Source organism: Rhinichthys klamathensis, unplaced genomic scaffold (assembly GCF_029890125.1).
Source record: "Rhinichthys klamathensis goyatoka isolate OS25496 unplaced genomic scaffold, OSU_Roscu_1.1 h1tg000060l_1, whole genome shotgun sequence".
Lineage (NCBI taxonomy): Eukaryota > Metazoa > Chordata > Actinopteri > Cypriniformes > Leuciscidae > Rhinichthys > Rhinichthys klamathensis.
The window spans coordinates 2167760-2194638 of NW_026606605.1; the positions used below are offsets into that span (position 1 = coordinate 2167760).

Below are 26879 nucleotides of genomic sequence, written 5' to 3' on the forward strand. Positions count from 1 at the left end.
TTGCGTCATCGGATGATTTTTTCCAGACAAAAAATACATAAATCTCTTGTCTCAGGGGGATATGAGGGTGGAAAGCATGGTAATTCGGAAATCCTACAGGTTTTCTACTAATACAAAGCTTAATGCTAAATCCTGAAGTATCCCTTTAATAATGTTTATTTTATTATATTCTTTTATACAATTACAATGATACACATACAAATAAATCATAACTATCAGCTCTAATTTATGAGATCTGTGAAGCTGCTATCTTACTAACTCATCTATTTTTGTTTTTCCTCCATAGATTGTGCGCTTTCAAAATGTGAGCCCAAAGGTGAAGTCTCCAATCAGAAAACAGGTACATAACTTCAAAAGTGGTTGATAGTTTATGTACATGGTGTTTTCTTTCATCCGATTGGCCTCAAGTTTCATCGAAACATCTCATTGTGCCGTTTACTTTCACCTGTGTTTTTCTGCTCGACACATTTTGGCATATTATTTTTTTTTTGTCTGTACGTTGTCATGTTTGAGGTTACTGGTCTCTGTTTGATGTTTTGACTGGATGCCTCTTTCTGCAAAGGAAGCACTGCAAACATCATGTCTGCTGGATAAACCTCAAACAGACAGAAAGAAAGTGTGTGACGTTGTGTGTACACAGACTGCCGATGAGTGGAATGGTGTGAGGATGGAGAACAGTCGACTTGAACCCTGACTTTGTCCATTCGTATAAACTTTTGTCCTTGTCCGTAGTGCAGTGCAGTGATCGCGAGCATGTGTTGTGTATGATACACATTCCTTACATCTCTGACGTGACTTGGAGTCAGGAAATCTCTGCTCCCAGAGCCACAGAAATGTTGACAGTTCACACTTGCGGGGTTAAAATGAACCACATGTGCGCAATAGGGAGGAATCTGCCAGTGTTTTCAGAGCGAGACATCCAGCAGTTCTGTCATGAACACTTTTATGGCCTGTGCTTGCTGTAAGAAAGGTTTTACTACCCTAAACTATGCTTCTCCAAATAACCAGTCCGTACTACTATAAAAGTAATAGTATCCAGCGTCGGGGAAGTGAAACTGTAGCTTGGCAAGCTGCTCGTAATTTGAAGTAGCTCTGCTGGTCAAGTTACTCTTGATAAAGTAGTTGGTTGATTTTAGTAAATGGCGTATAGAATGTTATTTATCTTTTTAAATGCATGACTATCAGATGAAATAATGTATTATTACAATCAAAGCAGTGTTTCTGATCTATAATTACCATAAACAATGATTCATCCCAGTAACTTGAATCTTTTAAAATGTTATTTTACACTCAATTCAGCTAATAAAACCAGAAACATCATAGGCGGATAGTGAACGAACTCCAGGGTAAGGCAAGACGTGCTTCAATCTACACATCCCAGCATAAACGCTTCTGATAAATGATATTATTAAAGCATCTACATTCTCAAACCACTAAAATTTGTACTGAAAAGCAAGCATACTGTATGCGTGATTTATCATGGCAGCCAATTCGAATAATGACTAACCATTGCCTCACCTAATGCAGAAAAACAAAAGTTTTATTTAAATTCTGAATTGACTATATATCGCCTAAAAAGCGCACAAAGAGGTCACTCATATCAGTTCATTGCGATCCTGTACATTTCCGCTATAATCAATGAAGCTGACTGTACAGTGAATCTCTTATTTTGCCTACATAATGTCATAAAGTTAACTTATAACGAGAGGATTTGTGAGCGTGCAGAACTCAGCGCTGGTCAAAAATGGCAAAAAAGGGGATTCTAACTTGGGTCCTGGTTTTAAGATGTGTTTTGGTAATTTACACCAGGTGTAAACACATCTGATTGGCCATTGAGTTCAAGAAATCAACAGATATGTTTTTGATTGGCTACATTGCTAAACGCTACAAAACACTTTGTAAATATAAACCTTTGACACTCTCAAGAGCCCAAACACCAAATCTGTTCCGCCAATGTGCTTTTATTACAGAGAAAACTGATCCTAGACCAGCAGTTATGGACAGTTTTTCCCTCTTAAAAAAGCAGTCAGAAGAAGCAGCAGTCGGTGGTTTGAGTGAGAAAATTCCACGCTAGTCTCAAGTCCACGTCTAGCCTTACACACACTCTGCCTATGAGAAACACCCTATTTTTTTGTGATGAACAGCAGCGTTTATCTAAATATGTCTCTATAACAAGGGCTCAGATAAATTGGTGAATTGTTTTTGAACCGGTTCTTTTTAAATTGACTGTTGAAGTAGATAAAGGAGAGTTCACTCATCTCTAACTCTGCGTGAACAATGCAATGTGACAAATCCGCATTTTAGGGTTTTTGTCACGCTACAACACTATTTGTTTGCAAAAAGTTGCATTTATTTTGAAGAGCATTTATGAAAAATGTTAGGAAAATACGAAGAACCTGTTGCTATAAAGAAACCAGTGATTGATATCATAAAAACAGGATATTTTTTATACCTCATGAGATGGTGTCTTTTTGGTAGGACTGTGACAACACAGCTGAGAGTTTAATGTGAACGTTAATATATAATGTAAAGTGATGCATAATTCACCCACCATCTGTTGCATTATTTCCTGCAGACATTTTTGAGCAGCGGATTTTTTGTTGTTGTTGCATTCATAATAAAGTGCTTTTTTGGGGGGTAATATGTGAATAGTTTGTTTCTCAGCTCAAACATGCAAATCGCACCTAAAAAACAACTGTGTTTGTGCCTTTGGCTATGTTCGGAATTGAACACCAAGTTATGTGAAGCAGTAACTATGCAATGTCAGTACAAATATCTCAGCTTCATTGCTACAAAAATGTCAGGACAAATATGTCAGCTACATTGTCACATGACCTTGCTTTCATTCTGGAAGTGGTTTCCAGTCGTTGTCTCTCTAGTAAATATGGTCATTTGCTTTTTAATTGAGTGTAACAATGTTTAATCAAAGACTGAATTAAGAAAAAGATGTTGACCTTTTAGTGTACTGCACAATCAGGTATTTCATTTATACAGAAAATTGGCATACTTGCACACAGTATACGTACTACAGATGGTAATATGAACATAATCATTGTGTTTTAGTGATTTGTGGGCAAATATATCTGCGTTTTGATGGAATGGTGAACCACCTAATTGTTTACACCCTTGTTTTGAATAATGAAGGTTCCATGTTTGATGATTGGCTGCTGCTGAGCTGTGCTTGCTGCTGATTGGCTGATGGAGCACCTGTCTGTCTGATTATTGGCTGAAGCAGCACGACTCAGCTGCTGTAATTTTTCACATTCTCACCTCTCGGTGTCAACCAGTTTCCGAACATGAGCCCCCAGCAGGAAGCATTCATGACTCTGTGCCAAAGAATAACTGCTGTCTCTGAATATTTAATCCAAAATGGCTTCCATTAAGAGACTGAGCCACTTGCATCTCTTGTTAGAATTTTACTGCAGTACAGAGTACATTTTCAGACAAGACCATATCAGTTCAGGCGTTTTACTGTTATAAATGGAGTATTTATGGTGCAATACAGGCTACACATTCTCTCACAAACATCCTGACACTGAAAAGTTGCTTGGGTCGTGCAGCTGTGCTTTCTATCAATAGACATCATGACCCACCCAATCAAAGACTCTTTTGCCCCTCTCTGTACCCACAAAGCACATGACCAACAGATACACAAACATGTGCTCAGAGGCTGTCCTGACGTCACAGTCACAGGAGATCACTGTCCAAACAAGATAGGCCTGGATCTGAGTGTTAAAGTGCTCTGATGAGTCTCTGAACACAGACCTGAATCTCCACAACTTTCACCAAAATAATGATAATAATTTTTTTTATACATTTTTACACCGTACCAAGAGCTGTGACATGAGCAGCAGCTGACAGGGCAAAATAGAGGTAAATTTCACACTTTTAAGAGTCCTTTCCGAAACAAATGGGGCACTGGTAAAATATCTACAGTAATATACTAAAATATTTGCAATTTATTTGTATTTTGCATTTTTAATTGCCCCAAAAAAATTGTCAGTTTCTGTCTCATTTAAATGGTTGTATAAAACTACGTTTTTATTTGAGTGTTGAGTTATTAAATAATTTTGATTAATCAATTGATTAAAAAATAAACATTATTTTTGGTCTTGGATTTTGGGTAGATTTAAACGTTTTAGTTTCTAATTTATTTATTACATTTTAATTTAATTTAATTTATATTTAATTTTCTTTAATTTAAATTGTACAGCTCTTTTATTATCCACCAGGTGGAAAACTAGTCTAAATGCTTAGAAAAGTAATAGTTCACCGGTCTTAAGCTGCATGCCTTGTAACATTGATGTCCGTGTCCTAAACATAATTTAAGTTTTATACCATTTGCATTTTGCACAAACCCAGCTTGTCCAAATAAATAAATAAATAAATAATCAAATTTGACAATAAAGCACACTTGAAGTGAAATGTGTGGGTTTAATTTGAGATGGTTTAATTGAGTATTTTGTTACGATTACACGATTTATAGTTGTTGTGTGTCATCTGTCTTATTTTAAACTGAAGAGATGGGGGAAAGGAGTGGGATAGTACGACATAAGGTTCTTAAGTGTTTTGGCTCACTGGATTACAGTATGTGGATTAGGGCTTAGTGTTGGCACTTGTGTTGCACTTTTTAAACTGTGTTTAGTCTCTTCCTTTTTTTTATGAGTCGTAACGGTCATAACGGAGGCTCAGGAATTTCAGTAACGGGAAAACTCAGTCAGTCAGAGTCTGATGCGAAGTCACTCTGCTTGTTCTAATGATTGGTTTGGAAAAGGTTTGGCGAGCTGTAATAATTTTAGCTCATTAGCTGCTACATTATCGTTATTATTTCAAACTAAAGATGTTTAAAAGGTTTGTTGGTTCTTATTTCCTTCCCATAGCCTTATATGGACCTCAAATCATCACTGAGACGAGATGAGCTGTAAGGATTTCCAGTTCTTTCGGTGTCGGACACACATGGATGTGATTATAGGAGGACATGGACAGAATTTGGGTGGGAGGAGCCGGCGAGGGATAGGCATTTATTATGTAGAGTATGGGGATGAGAAGAAGAGAATTTGAGGAATACATGACTCAGAAGACTGTGGTAGAGCAGTGAACAGAGAAGAGCTGCAGCTCAGACCCGATCAGCTTGTGTTGTGGGTCAGGAACTCAAACTGCTCAGGCGGGGGAACGGTGGATGGAGACTGATGAGCTTCTGAAATAAAAAGTGCTGCTCTGAGGGCCAGAAAAAAGACGAAGCTTGTAGCTAGTGAAGTGGTGGGTGAAGAATTTGAGAAGGATGATGTTTTCCTCTTTCATTACTTTGAATTATATTAAGCTTTTTTTCTGTTCCAATGGTTAGAGATGTGCAAAACCAATCAACTAGTCTAGTTAAATCAACCTGTGGATTGCCTGGATGACTAGTCGACTTTTAAGGAAGCCATTTATAATGAATCTGGTGTTGTTTAACTGTTATCATGCTAATTAAATCCCAACCTCCAAAAAAAATGTGTATGTGTGTGTGTGTATATATATACATACACACACACACACACAGGTGAAACTCAAAAATTAGAATACCGTGCAAAAGTTAATGTATTTCGGCAATTCAAATTAAAAGGTGAAACTAATATATTTAGTATATATAACTACACTCACCTAAAGGATTATTAGGAACACCTGTTCAAGTTCTCATTAATGCAATTATCTAATCATCCAATCACATGGCAGTTGCTTCAATGCATTTAGGGGTGTGGTCCTGGTCAAGACAATCTCCTGAACTCCAAACTGAATGTCAGAATGAGAAAGAAAGGTGATTTAAGCATTTTTGAGCGTGGCATGGTTGTTGGTGCCAGACGGGCCGGTCTGAGTATTTCACAATCTGCTCAGTTACTGGGATTTTCACGCACAACCATTTCTAGGGTTTACAAAGAATGGTGTGAAAAGGGAAAAACATCCAGTATGCGGCAGTCCTGTGGGCGAAAATGCCTTGTTGATGCTAGAGGTCAGAGGAGAATGGGCCGACTGATTCAAGCTGATAGAAGAGCAACATTGACTGAAATAACCACTCGTTACAACCGAGGTATGCAGCAAAGCATTTGTGAAGCCACAACACGCACAACCTTGAGGCGGATGGGCTACAACAGCAGAAGACCCCACCGGGTACCACTCATCTCCACTAAAAATAGGGAAAAGAGGCTACAATTTTTAAGAGCTCACCAAAATTGGACAGTTGAAGACTAGAAAAATGTTGCCTGGTCTGATGAGTCTCGATTTCTGTTGAGACATTCAGATGGTAGAGTCAGAATTTGGCGTAAATAGAATGAGAACATGGATCCATCATGCCTTGTTACCACTGTGCAGGCTGGTGGTGGTGGTGTAATGGTGTGGGGGATGTTTTCTTGGCACACTTTAGGCCCCTTAGTGCCAATTGGGCATCGTTTAAATGCCACAGCCTACCGGAGCATTGTTTCTGACCATGTCCATCCCTTTATGGCCACCATGTACCCATCCTCTGATGGCTAGACCAGCAGGATAATGCACCATGTCACAAAGCTCCTATCATTTCAAATTGGTTTCTTGAACATGACAATAGCCGCTTTCCGACCAAGTAGTTACAGGAACTTAGTTATAGGAACTGTCCACTTCTAAACAGTTCTAAGAACTACTCTCCCCCAAACTCGGTTTTTCTGTTTGCGTTCGCACTGGCCAAGTGGTCATAGGAACTGGTAGGAGGGGTAAGGGAGTGACGCAAGCACGGCGGCGGCGGCGGCGCCACATACAACAACAACAAACCAGCGTGGAGGAGGCTATCGGAATGTTCTTGTTCTGCCTTGCCGGGACCTAAATAACGAGTACGAACGGCGGCGTTTAAAGATCTTGAGTTCTGTACAGAGAAACACAGAAGATGAAGGCTCCAGCGTAATATGATCTTAAATAATATGATTGAAGAAGATAGAAGAGCAGAGCGCAGGAGGCAAACAAAACGACGGGTAAGTTTAGCAAGCATTAGCAATTAGCTGGTTGAATGCGTTATGTTTGTCTTAAGTTATGAGTTAGCATAGCCTACATAGGCGAATTGCAACAGACAGTGAAGAAAATGTGTTGACAGTGGGCGTGACTTATAAGTTGAACCAATCAACGTAGACCTAGGGAAAGGGAACTAAAAAAGTCCTCGCTCTAGACTAGGTACTGAAAGAGTTATAGGAACTACGGTCTGAGGAACTAAAAAATCCCCAACTTAGTCCGGTCGGAACACGCGAAAAAAAGGGTTATAGGAACGTTAGGTTCTAGGAACTGCAAAAGTCCCTCCGGTCGGAAAGCGGCTAATGAGTTCACTGTACTAAAATGGCTCCCACAGTCACCAGATCTCAACCCAATAGAGCATCTTTGGGATGTGGTGGAACGGGAGCTTCGTGCCCTGGATGTGCATCCCACAAATCTCCATCAACTGCAAGATGCTATCCTATCAATATGGGCCAACATTTCTAAAGAATGCTTTCAGCACCTTGTTGAATCAATGCCACGTAGAATTAAGGCAGTTCTGAAAGGGGGTCAAACACAGTATTAGTATGGTGTTCCTAATAATCCTTTAGGTGAGTGTATATACATATGCATGATTATACTTTTCAGAGGGCTGACATTTCTGTATTTAAAATCCTTTTTTTAATTGATTTCATGAAATACGAATTTGGGGTGTTCCTAAGCTGTAAGACATAATCATCAAAATTATAACCTTTGCACGATATTCCAATTTTTATATACACACATACACGCTTACACACACACATATATATATATATATACTGTATATACATACACACACATACACTCACCGGCCACTTTATTAGGTACCCCATGCTAGTAACGGGTTGGACCCCCTTTTGCCTTCAGAACTGCCTCAATTCTTCGTGGCATAGATTCAACAAGGTGCTGGAAGCATTCCTCAGGGAGTTTGGTCCATATTGACATGATGGCATCACACAGTTGCCGCAGATTTGTCGGCTGCACATCCATGATGCGAATCTCCCGTTCCACCACATCCCAAAGATGCTCTATTGGGTTGAGATCTGGTGACTGTGGAGGCCATTTTAGTACAGTGAACTCATTGTCATGTTCAAGAAACCAATTTGAAATGATTAGAGCTTTGTGACATGGTGGAAGTAGCCATCAGAGGATGGGTACATGGTGGCCATAAAGGGATGGACATGGTCAGAAACAATGCTCAGGTAGGCCGTGGCATTTAAACGATGCCCAATTGGCACTAAGGGGCCTAAAGTGTGCCAGGAAAACATCCCCCACACCATTACACCACCACCACCAGCCTGCACAGTGGTAACAAGGCATGATGGTTCCATGTTCTCATTCTGTTTACGCCAAATTCTGACTCTAACATCTGAATGTCTCAACAGAAATCGAGACTCATCAGACCAGGCAACATTTTTCCAGTCTTCAACTGTTCAATTTTGGTGAGCTCTTGCAAATTGTAGCCTCTTTTTCCTATTTGTAGTGGAGATGAGTGGTACCCGGTGGAGTCTTCTGCTGTTGTAGCCCATCCGCCTCAAGGTTGTGCGTGTTGTGGCTTCACAAATGCTTTGCTGCATACCTCGGTTGTAACGAGTGGTTATTTCAGTCACTGTTGCCCTTCTATCAGCTCGAACCAGTCTGGCCATTCTCCTCTGACCTCTGGCATCAACAAGGAATTTCCGCCCACAGAACTGCCGCTCACTGGATGTTTTTTCTTTTTCGGACCATTCTCTGTAAACCCTAGAGATGGTTGTGCGTGAAAATCCCAGTAGATTAGCAGTTTCTGAAATACTCAGACCAGCCCTTCTGGCACCAACAATCATGCCACGTTCAAAGTCACTCAAATCACCTTTCTTCCCCATACTGATGCTCGGTTTGAACTGCAGGAGATTGTCTTGACCATGTCTACATGCCTAAATGCACTGAGTTGCCGCCATGTGATTGGCTGCTTAGAAATTAAGTGTTAACGAGCAGTTGGACAGGTGTACCTAATAAAGTGGCCGGTGAGTGTATATATTATATAATAATAATATATATGATGATTAGTTTTAATTAAATTGTTTATTAGCATATTGTTTTTTGTTATGGTGTCAAAATTGATATTGTGAAATTTCAATCCTGCAGGAATGTCATTGTATATTTGTTTATCAGTCTCATCAATCTAATCCATTTTACACATCCAACCTAGTCTTGTAGTCGTCCATTACATAACTTCCAAATACCTGTCAGAAAACGTCTAGTCAGTTGGGGGACGTCTGTCGACGCTCACAAAATGTTGAGGAAGGGATGTCTAGTATTATTAGAGTGTCATTATTAGAAGACATTTGTTTTGAATTATGACTATTTCTAGTCTGTTTCATTTGCTCTCTCTCTCAGAAGGTTCTCTGTGTGTTGCGTGAGCTTCTGGTTTTCTCTACCCTGTTATTAGGGGGCCTGACCTCAGAAAAGCTGGCAGGGAGCAGCCAGATGAGAGAGCAACATCAAATGCTCACTGGCAGTGTGAAAGCACATGGAAAAACAGATGGATATGAAATGTAAAGATGTTTGCCCTCTGAAATCCACAGATATTAATATGCACATCTTTGCAGTTATATGTCTCAAGCAGAGGTTGCGCCACAAATACCCATTATCCTTCGCTTTGTGTGCCGTCATGCTCTAATTTTATCCACCATTTTCATCTTTTATTCTGTTCTCGCAATGGGGAAAAGGCAACAGACTCGTTTAGTGATCTGATGACTCAAGTTAATGAACATTATTACATGAATTATTCCACAGGACTGATTGAAGTAACGGATCTCTCGTTACTCTCCCCAAGTTCTCAGTCACGTCTCTCTCAGTCTGTTTTTCTTTTCTTTTTTTTTCGTTGGCAATTTAAAATGTCATAATCTCCACTTTTCTCGACTTTTAATCCCAATTAACATCCCACAACCCACAATGGCACTGACCAATCAAATAAATATAGTAAACAATAGGATAAAAACGCAAAATTATTTCCATGTTTTTTGTCACAAAATTAGTTTTTATTAACTACGGAAAGCACATACTCTTTCTCCAGTACGGACACACACTCGCACAGAAACATGTCAACGCTGATCTGACGATTTTATCAGTAAAATAAAGTTGAAAATTAAAAGCTACATGACATTTCTCATTAGCGATGTAATAACTTGGAGCAGATAAACTTAGTTTCGCTATAACTAAAGATGCTCTCTCTCTCTCTCTCTCTCTCTCTCTCTCTCTCTCTCTCTCTCTCTCTCTCTCTCTCTCTCTCTCTCTCTCTCTCTCTCATGACGGCATTAATTAGTCTGCTATCAATGGCTCAAGCTTTAGCTCTAAAATTACATTTTGGAATTAGCAACGGAAGCGTAAGATGAGATGCGTAAGAAATTAGTCCTATACACAAGTTTTAAGGACAAAAACCTGACAAATGTCTTGAAATACAACATCTGAACAATGTTTTGAGGTGGTAAGTAACCATAGTATTAGTGGATTAGCATTTTCTAGCATTATTTTGACTATCCAGCATTATTTTCTAATAATTCATCGGCTCGTCGTCAATTATTCCTTACTTAAATGTATAAATGTTTCTGAAGTAGGTAAAGAAATAGACCAAATACCTTGTTTTTTTACCATCACAATGTCAAAAAAAAAACATTTTGAATGGTCTGTTAATGTTTCTGCTCTGATTTTTAAGTTAGTTTGCATGTGAGAGTGGAACAACAAACATATCAAATGAGGGAATTTGAGAAAAGCAAGATATACAAGATGTGTGGGTAGTTCTCCTCAGTAAGGAGAAGCAGGTATGACAAGTAAACAGAGAACTGAGCGCTGAAGCGTGGGAAGAAAACACACACTTCGAGTGAGAGTGAAGGATTGCAGGTAGTTTACTGAGGCCTGAAGGTCTGTCAGTGTCACGAATGCGACGGGCCGCAGTGACAACTGCATTCATCACTGTCAGCTCACTGTCACCGGATCTACTCTCTCTCTTGCTCTTCCTGTCCCTTACTGTGACTTGATTTCTACAACGCCTGATTTCCTTCATTTTCACTTTTACCTTTAATTTTCTTCTGAAACAAGGTCTTCTCGTAGTTTTGTATGAAAAGCAAGCCATTTTTCTTCCGTTATCGGATGTATTTTTGAGTGACACAACTCAATTCATAGACAAAAGTTGTAGGATTGGACATGATTTTATCCATAAGGGATTGACTCATGAAAAGTGGTCGTTATATACAAGAATGAGGGCGAAGGGGAGCACTTGAAAGACAATGGATTGGTAAATGGTAAATGGACTGCATTTATATAGCGCTTTCACAGACCCAATGGCCACCAAAGGGCTTTACATATTGCCTCACATTCACCCATTCATACACTCATTCATACACCGACGGCGGTGTCAGCCATGCAAGGCGGCATCCAGCTCGTCGGGAGCAGCTTGGGTTAGGTGTCTTGCTCATGGACACCTCGACACTTGGTCAGGTGGAACCGGGGATTGAACCACCAACCTTCCGGTTTGTAGACATGAACCACTGAGCCACTGCCGCCCTTTTGGTGAGCGAAAACAAATGTGAAGCAGGTTATTACACTACCATTCAAAAGATTAGAGTCAGTAAGAACTCAAACTTCAACGGATGAACTTTCTGAAGGATCATGTGACACTGTAGACCAGAGTAATGATGCTGAAAATTCTGCTTTGATCACAGGAATAAATTACATTTTAAATATTTTGTTCAGTAGTAAATTGTAATATTTCACAATATTATTGTCTTTACTGTTTTTTTTTTTTATCTAAAAAATGCAGCTTTGGTGAGCATAAGAGACATCAAAAACATTAAAACAATCTTACCAACTTGTGTTGAGATAGTAAATCGGGCAAATAAACTGTTTTTGTTAGCAATATAATGAATCAAAATGGTAGAAATATTCTTATTGCACTGTTTAAAGGAGATCCCATATTATTCTAAGGTGGTGTTGCTGTATTTCATAACTCTTAAATGGAGCTTGGGGCTGTTTTGTAGGGCAAGTGAATGGATGAACGCCTGTGTTCACCTCTGCTTCCTAGAGCAAGTGATTCATCATAGAAAATCTGAAGAATTCTCACACTTCCTTTTCCTGAAATATCCCAGGAATGTACAGTACAGGCCTGTCTCCATGGCAACAGAAGTGGTTGGAGTGTGAATGTGTGTGTGTGGTCAGGATGGACTTTAATACAGCATATGGGCGTTATATTCTCTTGGGTTAAACACAGGGACAGAATACAGCTGAAGTGGTTTTACGAGGTGATGATACATGTTTACAGATGCGGTTTACAAGAAGAAGTGACATGTCCCAACAAATACGACCCTTTTCTTTGCATATTATCTGTTCTTTGCGTGTGGTTTTGCGGTGTTTAACGGAATGTAAACAAAGGAGATGGAAGAGGTTTTTATCAAAATTACAACATTCATCTCACCTGAGGGAATGCGTTTTCGGATGAGGAAGACATATTTTGAGATTTAATCCTCGTTGAAATGAACTTTTAACAGGCTTAATCAGGTGTCCTCTGAGAAATGTATTCCCATTTGGATAGGAATGTTGTAATTGCTGTATATTTGAATATAAAAAATATATATTTTTCACTGTATTTCTCATTTATTTTGACCTTTCTTGAATACCGTAACTATACGTAAAGGCCCCGATGTACTTCAAGCGAATTCGAACTGATGTGACATCAAACAAAATCAGGCCAAAACTTGCCAATGAGTTAGTTTTGGCTGGTAAATGTTAAAGGGATACTTCAGGATTTAGCATTAAGCTTTGTATTAGTAGAAAACCTGTAGTATTTTTGAATTACCATGCTTTCCACCCTCATATCCCCCTGAGACGAGAAATTTATGTATTTTTTGTCTGGAAAAAATCCTCTGATGATGCAAAAATCGTCATTTTGCGTCATCGGAGGATTTTTTGGCCAGAGGCTAAAGACTACAGTCAGTAGTAGAGGCTGTCCCGCATGCTCTCACCCGGCCCATAGAGGGATCTCACTCACAGAATACACACATAGTGTCAGCCATCTTTTTTTGGAAGCTAAGCTATGGCTCTTGTTCTGTGGAGAAAGCTGAGTAGTAGGGGTTACCATCCTCTTTCTCCCGGACATGTCCGGCTGTCGATGTCCGGGATTCAGCTTTTGCTTTGTGCAGTCGCCATTCATTGTTTACATGCACACCTTTTGTTTCAATCTAACTGAATTCATTCCGATTGGTGAATCTGAATGTAGTGTTTACATGAACGCCTAAACAAGTGATCGGTTGATGTGTGTTTTAACATTGCTAAGAAATTTCCCGCTCCTCCGTGAGAGATACGAGACCGGTGCGTCTCACAGGTGTCGCTCATCGGTAATCACGCCACCGGCCTCGCGCCGGTCTCCCGCGGCCCTCACTCGTCCTGCTCGCCACAGTAAACATAATGAATGGCGACTGTAGAACGCAAAAGCCGAATCCCGGACATTTTGGGCGATCTCGAAACACATTTTCGGGCAGACTCATCACGGAGACTCACTAGTAGCCTAGACTTGTTGTTTAACTAGTGCGCTTGGTTACCGGTAGGCGTGGCCTCCTAGGGCAGCGAAGCAAGTGCATTCTGGGAGTTGTTGTCTTTCATCCACATAAGCTAAAAATACATTTTCTGTCTTTTCTCAGTCTAGAAAGCTCCAAATTCAAAAATAATTTCACATTTTTTCTACATAACGGACCCATTTTAAATACACATTCATCTTTCCAGAGGTGAAGTATCCCTTTAATTGATGTTACATCATCAATGTACGATGATGTAATAGGTAGGTGTGTCTCTGAGGCTCCGCCTTCTTTGACGTGTAAATCTTCTGTGGGTCATTTCTTCTGTTCAGTCCCTCAAAGTCAGACGTCCAGAAGTAAAAACATGAACTCACTGGAAAGCTGCTTTATAGTAGAACATGAAGCTGTAATTCTAATTGAAAGAAACGCTGACGAAAACAGTAAAGCCGCTTGCTTTAAAGTAGGGCTGCACAATATATCGAAATTATCGAAATCTCGCGATATGCATATCGCACCGGCTTGCAATAACTGGGGTCATGAACAAAAGACAAAGAGAAAATCACACTGTGACTGCTCTTGACTGAATAACTTTTGTAGCTTTAATAGGAATCAATATACTGTATATTTAATTCATACAGTGAAAACTAAGCAGTGTTTTATTTTTACATTTGATTCAGTTTCTGTTGTTAAATAACCCTAATGTAGGCCTGCCTGAAACCCTAAACCCGTGCTTTACACTGATGTTAAAATGACACTTACTACTTATGCTACAGTAAAACACTGCTGTTCTCTTTCAGAAGTTGTATGGATGTTTTCTTGCCACAAAAAAATGTGAAACATGTATGTAGGTCATATAATTTTGAATCTATTTTAAAGATAATTTGAATTTATTTTACACACTTTAAGCATTATCGTATCGCATATTGAATATCGCATTATTTAATGAGTTATTATCGCATTTTTCTTCAATATCGTGCAGCCCTACTTTAAAGCATTACACTGCATAAAGTGGTATGTAAATAAACGTGACGTGACTTGCCTGGAGTGCTGAAGCTGTGCAAACATATCCGTGTTGCTACAGTATGATCAACTGCTTTCTGAACTGCTGTTTTCTCACCGCTGCAGCATGTTTACATATTCAGCTAAATGTGGCTCTCAGCAGTGTGTGTGCGGAGAGGAGATGTTCACTAACAACACACATTTCCAACTTATTTTTACTCCTAAGCAAAGAACGCAAATTAACTTTGCCTTTAGTGTATCAGGGCCTTAACAATTAATTTTAATATTAATAACTTGAATGTTATTTTTGAAAACTAATCCTGTCCGATTAGTGCTTTGACATACATTCTTTTCCAAATGCATTCCCTCATCCCCTCATCTTTTCTCATCCAAGTTAATTTTTTTCCTCTCAGGCAGGACAGAGATATAGGTCACTGTGCAAACATGATGCATTTGGCAGATATAAGCGGCTCATGTTGTTGTGACTCTGAAACTTTCAGCCAGTGTTGGGTCTGGATGAGTGATTTCACTGAGATAAAACGCAGCCACACACCAGCCAGGTGACGTTTGACCTCTTAATGTGCTTTTAGCGTCCAGCGCATGTGCGAGCTCTGAACCGCTCCAGACCATCTGTTGGAGCAGAAGAGGACTTTGTGGTTTAAAAGTCACCAGTTTGCTCTCAAATTCAAAGTTAATGTCTGGATAAAGCATGACTGGAGACCAGGGTGCCATGAGTCATGCTACTCCCTCACACACACACGCGCGTGCACACACACCCCTCTAGAGGTCTAATGCAACTTCACTCTTTTTAGTGGAAGTCTGGGAGATTTAATTGTGTTGCAAGAGCTTGTTGGCTGTGTTAATTAAGTAGACATGGAAAACCTGATATGTGTTTTTCAACACGAAGAAACATGCAAGTTATTACATGCATGTAATAAAAGCCATTTTGTTCCTCCGTTTTGTTTCTTCATATTGGATTATTCCAGTAACCTGTTCAGGTTTCCCTTTACAATCCGCAACAGATAAACACAATGAGCTTCCTGATACAAAAATGCCATGCATTGCAAACGGACCTCCTTCATTTCTTTAAATAAAATATAAATGGCTTTAAACAATTGGAAGTCTTTTTTTTTTTGTTATAGACACCTTGAATATTTTGTTTAGCCGAGGTTAGTATGTGTGCGTGTTTTGTTTTTTTATGCATTTATATTGAAAGAGGAACATTCTGTTCTTGACTTGCAGACTTGCTTTCTCCATTTCCTCTATTTAATTTCAGAGCTAGACAACACCCATCACAATGTGCTATCAACACCAATGATTCATTCATCACGCATGCATTACTGTATATTATAGTGTTGTGATGTCTAAGTTCACTTGTAACATTTAGAACAATTGATTGAAATGGGCCACTCCAGACTGACTAACCCATAAGTTTTCGTTAATAGGTGAAGATCCTCTATGCCCGTCTTGCCCTTTATCGCTGAAGCATTTTTTGATGGACTGTGATGTCTTGAGGACTCTTTACTTTTCAGTTGATTTTTATGATTAATTAAGGGTACTTGGATCAGGATTTTTGGGGCGATTACTGATCTCTGAAAGCAGTATTGGCCGATACGATCACTGATACCGATCACCGAAATATAAATAGGCCAATTATTCCTAACATCAATGTGCTTGCTTTTTAACCCTTTGCTTGTCCGTGTTCTCAGAGCGCGCGCACAGAAATCAGCTTAGGGAACAGAATCACTTTCACGCCTTAATGCATTTTTAATAACTTTTTTTTTTAATTATCAAGCACAGCATTATTGCTGTAGGGTTGCTGTATTCTGGCCTTTATAGAGACCACTGATCAAACTTTATAAAGTTATTATCGGCCGATAACGATCAATCGTAGCACCCTTATTTTTAATGAAGTGAGATCAGATTTAGTTATAGAATTTTTATCAAAGATAAACTTTAAAAACGTCTTGTAAAACAAGTACTTGACTTTATATTTGACTGTTTTATATTTTTATTTATTTTTTATATCTTTTTTCTCTCGCCATGAATATAGCCGTGGTAGGCATGGCGTAAAATTATAAACAAACTAACAAAAAAATAAAATATATTTTTGTGTATTTTAATTTATTTAGACAAAATAGAACTTTAATATTGCCCGATTAATAACAAAAAAAAAAAGTCATCAGGTGTACTGGCCAGATTAATAGTGTGTTATTTGAATCCTCTACATTTTTGTTTGTGCAACAAATGGCTTTAGCTCAGTTTTATTAGTTGAATGTCACACATGAAGACTATTTTCACTGTCCAGGAGTGTAGGTCTCTTCATTTCTAAAGGCCTTCTGTTGTCTGTTATGGGCAGGCTTGAGAGAGGATGCCTGAGCTAATCACTTTCTAAGCAGCTTCTGTGTAGGCTAATCCACTAGTTTGAGCAGTCGTTTCTGATACATTTAGGATTTATCTTGAACATACTTAAGTTTCCCCTTTTTGTTTTCCCTCTAAACCATTTGGTAGTGTGTATATCAGAAAGAGAGCATGTGTCTTTAAAGCGATGCTTCAAACCATTAAAGTGACTTGAGTGCTTATTGATGTGTGTTTTTAGGAAACCCTGCTGTGGTTGGGAAATGGTAAATGAACTTGTTGAGATGTGATGGCCCACCCCTCTCAGGTCAAACTCACTCTGTGGAGTATTAAGATTAGCAACAGACCCGGACAAAGCCTGTTCTCCTCTAAATCCAGCAGAGACGACTGTTAGCAGGGGCTTACATATGCCAGGGTTTAGCATAGCAGGAGCACAGTCTTCACGCAGAGCCAAACTATCGCTTCCTACAGCTTTGAGAACGTTGAGGCGAAAGTTTCAAGGTGCTTGTCATGGTTCACATGACCCGTTCAGGAATCCCAGCGAGTCTTTGGCGTGCCCTCTCAGTGGAGTGGCAGAAGCTGTAGTCATGTACCTGCACTGTGGTGTTGTTGAGGAGGCCGATTCACTGTCCAGCTGGTGGAACGAGAATGTGGCGTCACTTTTGGACAACCACAGGTGGCAGTACGCACAGACGGGCAACACACTGATTCAGCTGCCAGGTAAAGCTTTGACGCTGCGCATGGGCACATTTGATACCAACCACCATCTGTGGATAACACTCTTCATTGGTGAAACGATAAGGGGTGCGTCTTGGTTCAAACCGTTCATGCTACTAGCCAAGCAGAATGACTAGCAGTTTTTGTTGGGTTGTGGATTGGTTGTAGCTTGGTTTGCAAGGTATACGTTATGAAAAATGTAAAATCAGTAGGCCTGTTGCGATTTATTAATAGTCTAATCACTGATATTTGATCTTATTGCAATTATTTGAGATAACTAAATTTGAGATTATTAAATTTCAATCACATTTTGTACATTTTGTTGTTTAATCAGACATAATATAATATGCCGGCATGATGTATACCAATCTTCAGGCAGAAGGAACCACATCATGTTTGTTGGTTTGGCCAAAGAAGGACTGGTCCCCCAACTGAGCTTGGTTTCTCCCAAGGTTTTTCTTTTTCTCTGTTTCTGTCACCTGATGGAGTTTGAGTTCCTTGCCACTGTTGCCTCTGGCTTGCTTAGTTGGGGACACTTAATATTCAACAATATTATTGACTTGAATGCACTGACACTATTGGATGAGAACTGAGCTGGGCGATGACATCACTGCAGAGCTGGTCAGTCAGTAACAATTTTCTTAGGTACTTCTGCTTAGTTTGCACCATAAATAGATATGAGAAGATTCTGCTTCTGCCGTAATTATATATGAAGTGTATAGGGACCATTTAGGGACAGATGACTGATTGATGATGAATAATTGCATCTTCACTCCTCCACATTGAGGTTGCTCTCCTGATGTGTCTGCGCAGGTTAATTGTCTGTATTCCTGCTGTGATTTTAGCTGCTTCTCTCTTTATTTTTATCCTCATCTTTCTCTCTCTCTCTCTCTTGTCTAAATATCCCCTTTCACTGTTCTAGTCTCAGTATGTTGGGAGAGAAGTTGTCATCTCCCTTTTCAACTAGTCATCAAACAACCAAACAGTCCAGTGGTTCCCAGCCTTTTTCCGGGCCACATTTTGGATGTCTCCCTAATCAAACAATCTTTACTGGATCGGTGAAGTTTTGTCTGATGTTTTCTTCTTAAATATGCACATATTGTCTCAGTGTTTGTGGTTGTACTTCAGACAGGAGGAAGTGGTTTTGGATGTTCTTATACACGCATTTCCGATGACCTCTGAATGTGGTTTCAGTGATCGGATCGCAAAACTAAAAGTCGCTTTGAGGTATTTTTATGTCTGTAGCTCAACAGGACTGTGCAGGACAAAGCCGGTGCTTGCCTCAGCCATTTATTATTACTGTATAGATAGAGAATAGAAAGTTCAGACATCACGAGTGAAAGAGACAGAGATAAAAAAGGTATAAGATGTGCAGAAAAGTCTATAGGAAAGGAGGGGATGACAGAAAAAAGGACAGACTGATGGAGAGGGAGGACAGAAATAGTCTGCGTCTTGTGAGTGCGACTCCCCTCTGTTTCTGTTTCTGTGTTGAAATGCTCCAATACTTCTTTTCTGCAGAATCGATACCAGCTTGCATGTTCTTGCCCTTTCTTTTCTCAGATGGCTAATTGACAGTTTGACACACACCCGCCTCCTCTCACTCACTATATATATCCAGGGCCTAAAACGTACTTTTTGCCACACCTGCCAATGGCCAGCGGTGATTTAAGAAAATTACCAGCCATACATATTTTTTACCGGCCATGAAAAGAGGGTCATATCCGAGTCAACTCAACCAGAGGTCCAAAAAAAAAAATCTGGTGAAAGAAATACATAAATAAAGAAGAAAGACAGAATATTAAATGTCACGGATGTATATTTACTGAGTAATGCACTATTTTGTAGAGGGGGGTCAAAATGACAATTATTACCTGAGATTTTGAGCCAAATTACAGGAGAGTAAATAATGACTTCAGAAACATTGCAGCAGAATTATTTTAATTTCACACAGAGATTTGTACCTCTATTAGTCAAATCTGTTGACTTTAGCAATCTTTGTTGCATTATATGCCAACAGTGAAAGTTCAGAAATGGGAAAATGCACTTCTTGTGTTTTTTTCCCCTTAAGTTTGCATGCCTGTAACTCATGAAGTATTAAATATATCTTAATATCCTTTTAAGATTCTGGTTCTTAAGAAACTTTGCTTTTGGTATATTCAATTTAAAGGCCCTATATGGTTCAATCCCACAGATGTGGGGATCTCAATGTGGCTCCATGAGAACACTGGTAAATTGTACACATTTTCAGTGGTCGAAAACCAAATGTGGGTCACTTTGCATGCAGCTGATACTTTTTTTATGATATCTTGTCTAAACTTTTTGGACCATTCTTTTGACTTTTGGACACCTGGTGCACCTAATGAAGCACTTGTTTTGTAGCTTTGTGCTGTTGAGGGGAAACCACTTGAAACATTTGTTGTGTTGAGCTAATTCAATTACTTTTGTTTGATTTGTTCATTGCAAACAGCTGGAAGTCTGTAAATTTTGCCAATAAATCTGATTTGCAATGGGGGTTGAATAATTTCGATTACAACTGTACTCCCCAATGCCAATTTTCACGTTCATTTGGCGCTTGGCGGGTGTTAATTTTAGGCCCCGCTTATATTTATGGTAGTCAAAGATCTGCCTCTTTGTGACCATGATTGGCATGGAACAGTCCAAACCTGTTTAGAGGATTGAGAGTTTCATTTGCTTTTCATTCTCGAGGGTCGTTTTATGTTATAATTTGCTGTTCAACCTGAGTGTGTTTCGGCCAGTATTGTGAACTTTAAGCTAGTCCTGCGCTCCAAATGCTGCAACGTGGCATTTTCCCCTCTTACCAGTCTGATGTGCTTCACCGTCCTGGAGAACAGAGGCTGAAAGTGCTCCTCACCCTTGATCACATTACAGTAGGAAAAACAGGCTTTGTGTTCACGCTAAAAGACTCTCCCTTCACGCTTCACACACATCATAGACTGTAATGCAGCCAGCTGAGCTGACCTTTTCATTCAGTTTGTCAACTGTAAGTACACTTCAGTCCTGCACAGTTCATGTTACCCTGTTTGGTAACGTGCTTTATGACGTTAGCTGTGTCAACATGAGAAGACCTTGGGCTCTGTGAGGTCTGCTGTAGATGAAAGTTAAATGCATGTACATAATGAAATCAAAATCTGAGTTTTGTTTCTTTTAGTTCTTTTTTTTACCCGCTTTGAAGCCATCCACACATGCTCCTGGAAGTTGACAAAATTGTTTAGCAGGATTATGTTTAAAATATACAGGCCTTCTAGTAAAATGCACCAAAAATATTGGTCAATAACAAGTAGCAAATGACGGTTCCTGACTGAGACATAAACTAACCTTAAAAATATGTCTCCCGATTAAGCAGAAGACTACAAATTTTATTTAATTCATTTATTTTATTAAAAGGTTTTTTTTTTTTGGTCCTGGAGATGTGCTTTTTCAATTTGTCCCATTTGACCCATTGTGTCCAATTTGACCCATTTATTTAATTTAACGCTTTTCCCCCCATTTGTTTTGTTTTTTCTTCTTTTTGTCTGTTTGACGCTTTGTGTTTCAACTAGTTAGGACTTGGTGTAAAGCTCCACGGTGGTCTACCCTAGTGTCCCTGGTCATCTGTGTCTTGAATCCCTCACATTCCCATTGCTCCACCGGTGGCCTGTAGGTTATATTCACCATCTCAAGTGTTAACCCAGTTCTTCAGCTGTTCGCAGGGTGACGGGTCAGGTCATATGGGTTGTCTTCTTGATATCTCAATCCTCTGGAGCTCCTCAGGTTAATAGGCTAATTGCTAAGATTCAGACGCAAGCTACACGCCAGTAAGAAGCCAGGTCAGCGGCGCTGAAGTGATTTAATCTGACTGACTGATGTGAGGTTACACAGGGTGGAAATGTAAAACATACACCGATGCCATTATATCCATGTTTAAATGGCTTTAAACAAGACTACATACACGCAGTTCTTCTAGTTGCAGTTTTAGGAAAGCATTGCTGATTAATACAATAGCAATCTTCATTTCAGTCCAGTTATGAAAAGCCTCAATTGTAGTCTTGAGTTTTCTTCTGGGAAGGGGTATGTCACAATATTTCTCATTTAAATAATTCCCGCACAATGCATGTGCAAAATAAACGGGCGAGGCCTGGTTGAGTTAGTTAGTAGTGTGTTGAAACTGGCGGTTATGGTAAGGGGGCGGGACATTCCTCAAACATGTTCAAAGCAGTTGACCAATCACAACACACTGGTCCAGCCGACCAATCAGAGCACATTTCAGTAGGAGGGGCTTCATAGAGACAGGAACTAAACAGAGCGTTACTGACAGACTGGGAAGAGAGGAGCTGCAACAATGCATCTTTTTTTTTTATTTTTTATTTTTTTATTCAATCATGAAAACATTTTAGTAGACCCCAAAAAACTAAATCAAGACTTTCTGAAAAGGAATTATAGGTCCCCTTTAAAAATTTGTTCAGTGATGGATGTTATGCACTATAGCAGGCCCAAATGTATTATTATTATTCCTGAGTGAGTCGTATCAAAATTGGAATTGAATCTGTATCCGACCGTTTCACATCAGCTCAGTCCATTACAGCCACAGAATTGTTCAAGATTCATTTGTCCTCTGTTCATTCATCAGGAATCAGGACCAGTCGGAAATGAACGAATGAGTGGAGTCATTAGTCGTGTGAGGCTGGTGTGGGACGACGGGTTCATTAGTGTGCTCAGTAACGTGGCCGGCAGAATGCGTCATGCCATTAGCGGCTTCCACACACACACACACACACACACACACACACACACACACACACACACACACACACACACAAACACATACACGGGCGCACACTCGTTGAACCCGTGACCCTCGTGTGTTTCAGTCTGACCCACAGTAAGGAAGTGTGACGGGAAGAGAAATATGAGACCACTTCCATATTAGGCAAATATTAAGAAGTACAACTGTTTTCAACATTGATAATAATCAGAAATGTTTCTTGAGCATCAAATCATCATATTAGAATTAGGGCTGGGATAAACGATTATTTTTTAAACGATTAATCTAGCGATTATTTTTTTCGATGCATCGATTAATCTAACGATTCATTTTTCCAGTCCGATTCGATTTCGATTCGGTTATCGATTATATCCCCATTAATTGACTAATAGCAATTTATACATGTTGATTTACATATCTGAATGAAAAAACATGAATTCCTTAACATTGCAATATATGTTTATTGCTCTTAAAATTCCAAAATAAAAGACTATACAAGTGCAAAGTAATGCATTCTTAGTCAGAGTATAGCATTCAATAAAACTTTGAAGCCTTGAAAACACATAGGCCTAGCTTACTGAAAAAAGTGCATCTTGTAATTCTTCTTTAAGATGAAAATAATAACTTGATGTCTAGCATTCAATAAAAAAATTCTATAAATATTTTTGAGTCTTCATTTTCTTTTCTGACATACATACCCTTCTCCAGTTCTTGTTAAAACACACCAGGCATGCAAATTATGTGCATTTTCTGCACTTTTTGGGTGAAATCATATTTATTTTGTCCATCAAAAGTATGCTTTCACTTTAATTGAGCGTAGGCAGCAGCAAATTAAGACTCTGCGCCGAAACCCGCGCTTCACTGTTGCTCACGCGTTGCTCCTGCTTCCGCTCCTGGTGTGAATGTACTAATGTACGCCGGGGGGGAAGAAACCCGCACTCAGACATCCCAAGTCTCCCGGAAGTTCCGGGAGTCCTCCGCATATTGAGCGTCTCCCTGATGCCCGCAAATTAGTTCAAATCTCCCAGAATCTTGAGCGCGCATGCGAGACAAAACATACTGCGCGCATAACATACATAGCGCGCACGGCAGAGAGCGAGAGACCTTGCGTGTGTCTCTCGCTCTCTCCCTCTCTGCCGTACGCGCGCTATGTATGTTATGCGCGCAGTATAGTCAACAATCCAGTCAGCTACTACTCTCTGGCGCCGCCATCTTTGTTTTAGGGTCTGACGAATCGACGCGCATATTTTGCGTCGACGTATTTTTTGCGTCGACTTAATCGATGAAGTCGACGCGTTGTCCCAGCCCTAATTAGAATGATTTCTGAAGGATCATGTGACACTGAAGACTGGAGTAATGATGCTGAAAATCCAGCTTTGATCACAGGAATTAATTTCATTTTAAAATATATTAAAATAGAAAACAATTGTTTTCAATTGTAATAACATTTTGAAATATTACTGTATTATTTTTTACTGTATTTTGATTAAATAAATGCAGTCTTTGTGAGCATATAAGACGTCTTTCAAAAAGATCACAAACCAACCTCAAACTTTCAATGGTAGCTGCAAAGTTTTAAAGATCAAAGTGAACGACAAATAAAGTTAGTTATAAATTAAGTTAGTAATAAAGTGTCTCCTAAATAAAGAATTGATTCCGAACTGCCGAAACAAGTCGTAAGCAATTCCAGCCTCACTTCCTGTTACAAACCTGGGTAACAACATAACAAATTTGCATTATGCCAGCCTATGGTCTTCACTGGCTGCCCGCGAATGACTTTGACTCGCCCTCAAACCCTGTAGTTGTATTTGAGACTGGAGGAGTTTGGTTCGTGTCGATAAAATGTGAGAGAAAATGTAAGTGTTTTTTGACTTCAGGTGCATGTAAACCTATTGTAGGAGTCTCCAAAACAAAATAAGAAATAATAGGGGCACTTTATTTGGTGACCAATACAACAACCGAATTCGCCACGACTTCTTTAAATTGCACGACCCTATTCAGAAAGTCAGTGCAAAGTCAGTTTCCCACTGAACATTTTAACATTGTGTTGTCCATGTGTCCTCGTCTCATAAATATAATCATACAAGACTGTAGACACAGACTGGTAACTGATACATTTTACAAGATTCTTTGATGAATAGAAAGTTCAAAAGAGCAGCATTTATTTGAAAAAGATTTTTTTTGTCACTGTTGATCAGTTTAATAAATCCTTGCTAAATAAAAGTACTGATTAAAAAAATCTTACTGACCCCAAGCTGTATATATAAAAATAAAAATGAAAAAGCAGTACAAATAAATAATATCTTGATGTATAAATACTTTACAAGTCATATATGATCCTCTTTCTTGCTTTTTTCATACTTTCTTCTTGCTTTCATTTCATAACTCTGTCTCTGTCTACTCTACATCTATTACATGGTCTCTGTTGTTCGCTTCTTCTCTCTCCACAGTAGTGTTGGTCCGTGTGTCCGCTCTGCTGCCATCTACCAGCGATCTGGAGCTCTACTGTTTGGATGTATGAAAACGGTTGCTGGTATATGTGAAGCAATGCCAGTGTCTGAAGTCTGTAGTTATTGTGTTATCTCGAGCCATTGCTTCTTCAGTATCGGGAAGATCAGCAACCTATTACCTGGAAACAGCGAGGCTACTTTCTGCTGTCTGTTTTTTTTTTTTTTTGTATTCGTTTATTTGTCAGGGACAATGCAGCGCACATTATTACATACATAATTATCATAGACAAAGCCATAACAAAATGTGTAAATGTGTTGCATAAAAGGTTTCTAGCCAGTAGGCTAATTTGCAACCCCAGTCCCTGGTCAGGCCTTTCTAAAAACATATACTAAAACATAGTGTAGATTACACAATCAGGTAGTGATGTAGTACTGGTCTCAAGACCGATTTCTGCTTTCTCGGACTCGTCTTGGACTTGTTCCTTCAAAGACTCGGTCTTGACTCGGACTCGGCACAGGCGGTCTCGTCCCCATCACTAGTTAAGACTGCTCCTCTAAACAATTCCCAATCTAGCTTAGTCTGTAGGCCTAACTGTTGATTATTAACTGGGGTGATATTAAATCATGAATATCAAAACTGACATGTCGAGACAAAATCTCGACTCGGACTTGCTTCCTCAAAGACTCAGTCTTGACTGTATTTGAAAACCAACGGACTCGGTCTCGACTTGGACTCGACCCTTCAAAGACTCGGTCTTGACTCGGACTCGGCATAGGCGGTCTCGTCCCCATCACTACAATCAGGCATAAAAATACATTATAAACACTAACATTGACATTTTACACAATCCCGACCACATTACACTAAACAACACATCACATCCAGCACAGACAAAAAATGACTCAATGTCCACATTTTTGATTTTCTTTCAGCCAGTGTTTCACCTTTCTATTAAATGTTTCCAGGTCAGTTTCTGTTTTTATTTCTGTTGGTAAATCATTCCAAAAATGGGTCGCTATCACTGAAAAACTTGACTGGCCAAAAGTGGTTTTGCGCCTCTCTGCTATGCAGTTGCCACCCGCTGCTCTCCTAGTGGCAACTCTCCTTATGTTTATTTTTGTCACAAAAGGACAGAGAAAGTACTGCTGGAGCTGGATTATTTATGCGTGTTCTCGATTATTAGTGTTCTCTTTCTGATACCTGATAAGCCATGAAAAATAATCGCCAAGGTTAGAGGAACTGATGCGCTGATACAGATGGATTTCATGGCACATTCTTCCTCCTTTTTAACTGTTTGGTTTAAAACTCACCCACGTTTCACCTTCCTGTCACTAAAGAACAGTTCCTCAGTGTACGGTGGACTTTTGAAGTTTCTCTTCTAAATCGGCTCATGTTCATTTTTTCCTCAGTTCTTTTTCCACGGACTGTGAATTCCCAACCACATTCAGAGCTCCTCCAGCTCTGGGAAAAGAATAGCCGTCTGATTTTCTCCAAGCGTAATGTCTCTATTTGTTGAAGTGGTTTGTTGTATTTCTGTGGTCTGGACGCTGAAATGATGTGTTTTGGATGTCAGTGAGATATCCTGTTACCCAGCATGCAAAGCTTGAAGGACGGGTGAGAGAATATGTTGGGAATCTCCTTACGAGCCCCTTCAGATGTGAGATGGAGGTCATTTCTTTGTCTTCGCTCATTGGTGAGGAAACGAGTAGATGAATGTAAAATCTATATGTGAGAAAGGAAATTATAAGCCTTGCAGAAACCCCCAGAATGATTAGATTGCGGGTTGTTTCCTTGAGTGTGTCAGCTTGAAGCTATTTAAACCCGACACATCCAGGAGAGGCCTCAATTGAAAAAACAAACAGTTAATAAAATAAAAAAGTAAGTTTGTATTACTATTAATATTATTATTGAATAAAATAATATTTGTATTAAAAACAAAACAAAATGTATAATTTGGGTTATGATTAATAACAACGTATTATTATTATTGTAAATTTCAACCAGTGGCCCGACTAAAATCCTTAGCGTTGAGTCCCGGG

The 26879-nt window shown here is 39.4% G+C and overlaps 1 protein-coding gene across 9 annotated transcripts in view; it reads left to right on the forward strand.

Moving 5' to 3' along the window:
- trioa (trio Rho guanine nucleotide exchange factor a) overlaps nucleotides 1–26879 on the forward strand; it is a 134269-nt gene that overhangs the window by 28650 nt on the left and 78740 nt on the right. For 8 of the 9 annotated variants that reach the window (XM_056249624.1, XM_056249626.1, XM_056249625.1 and 5 more), the window contains exon 2: nucleotides 287–340. The exons of the other annotated variant lie outside the window; for it this stretch is intronic. In XM_056249624.1, the coding sequence (XP_056105599.1) occupies nucleotides 287–340 (54 nt within the window). The remainder of the gene's footprint in view (nucleotides 1–286; nucleotides 341–26879) is intronic. 9 annotated transcript variants of the gene reach the window in all.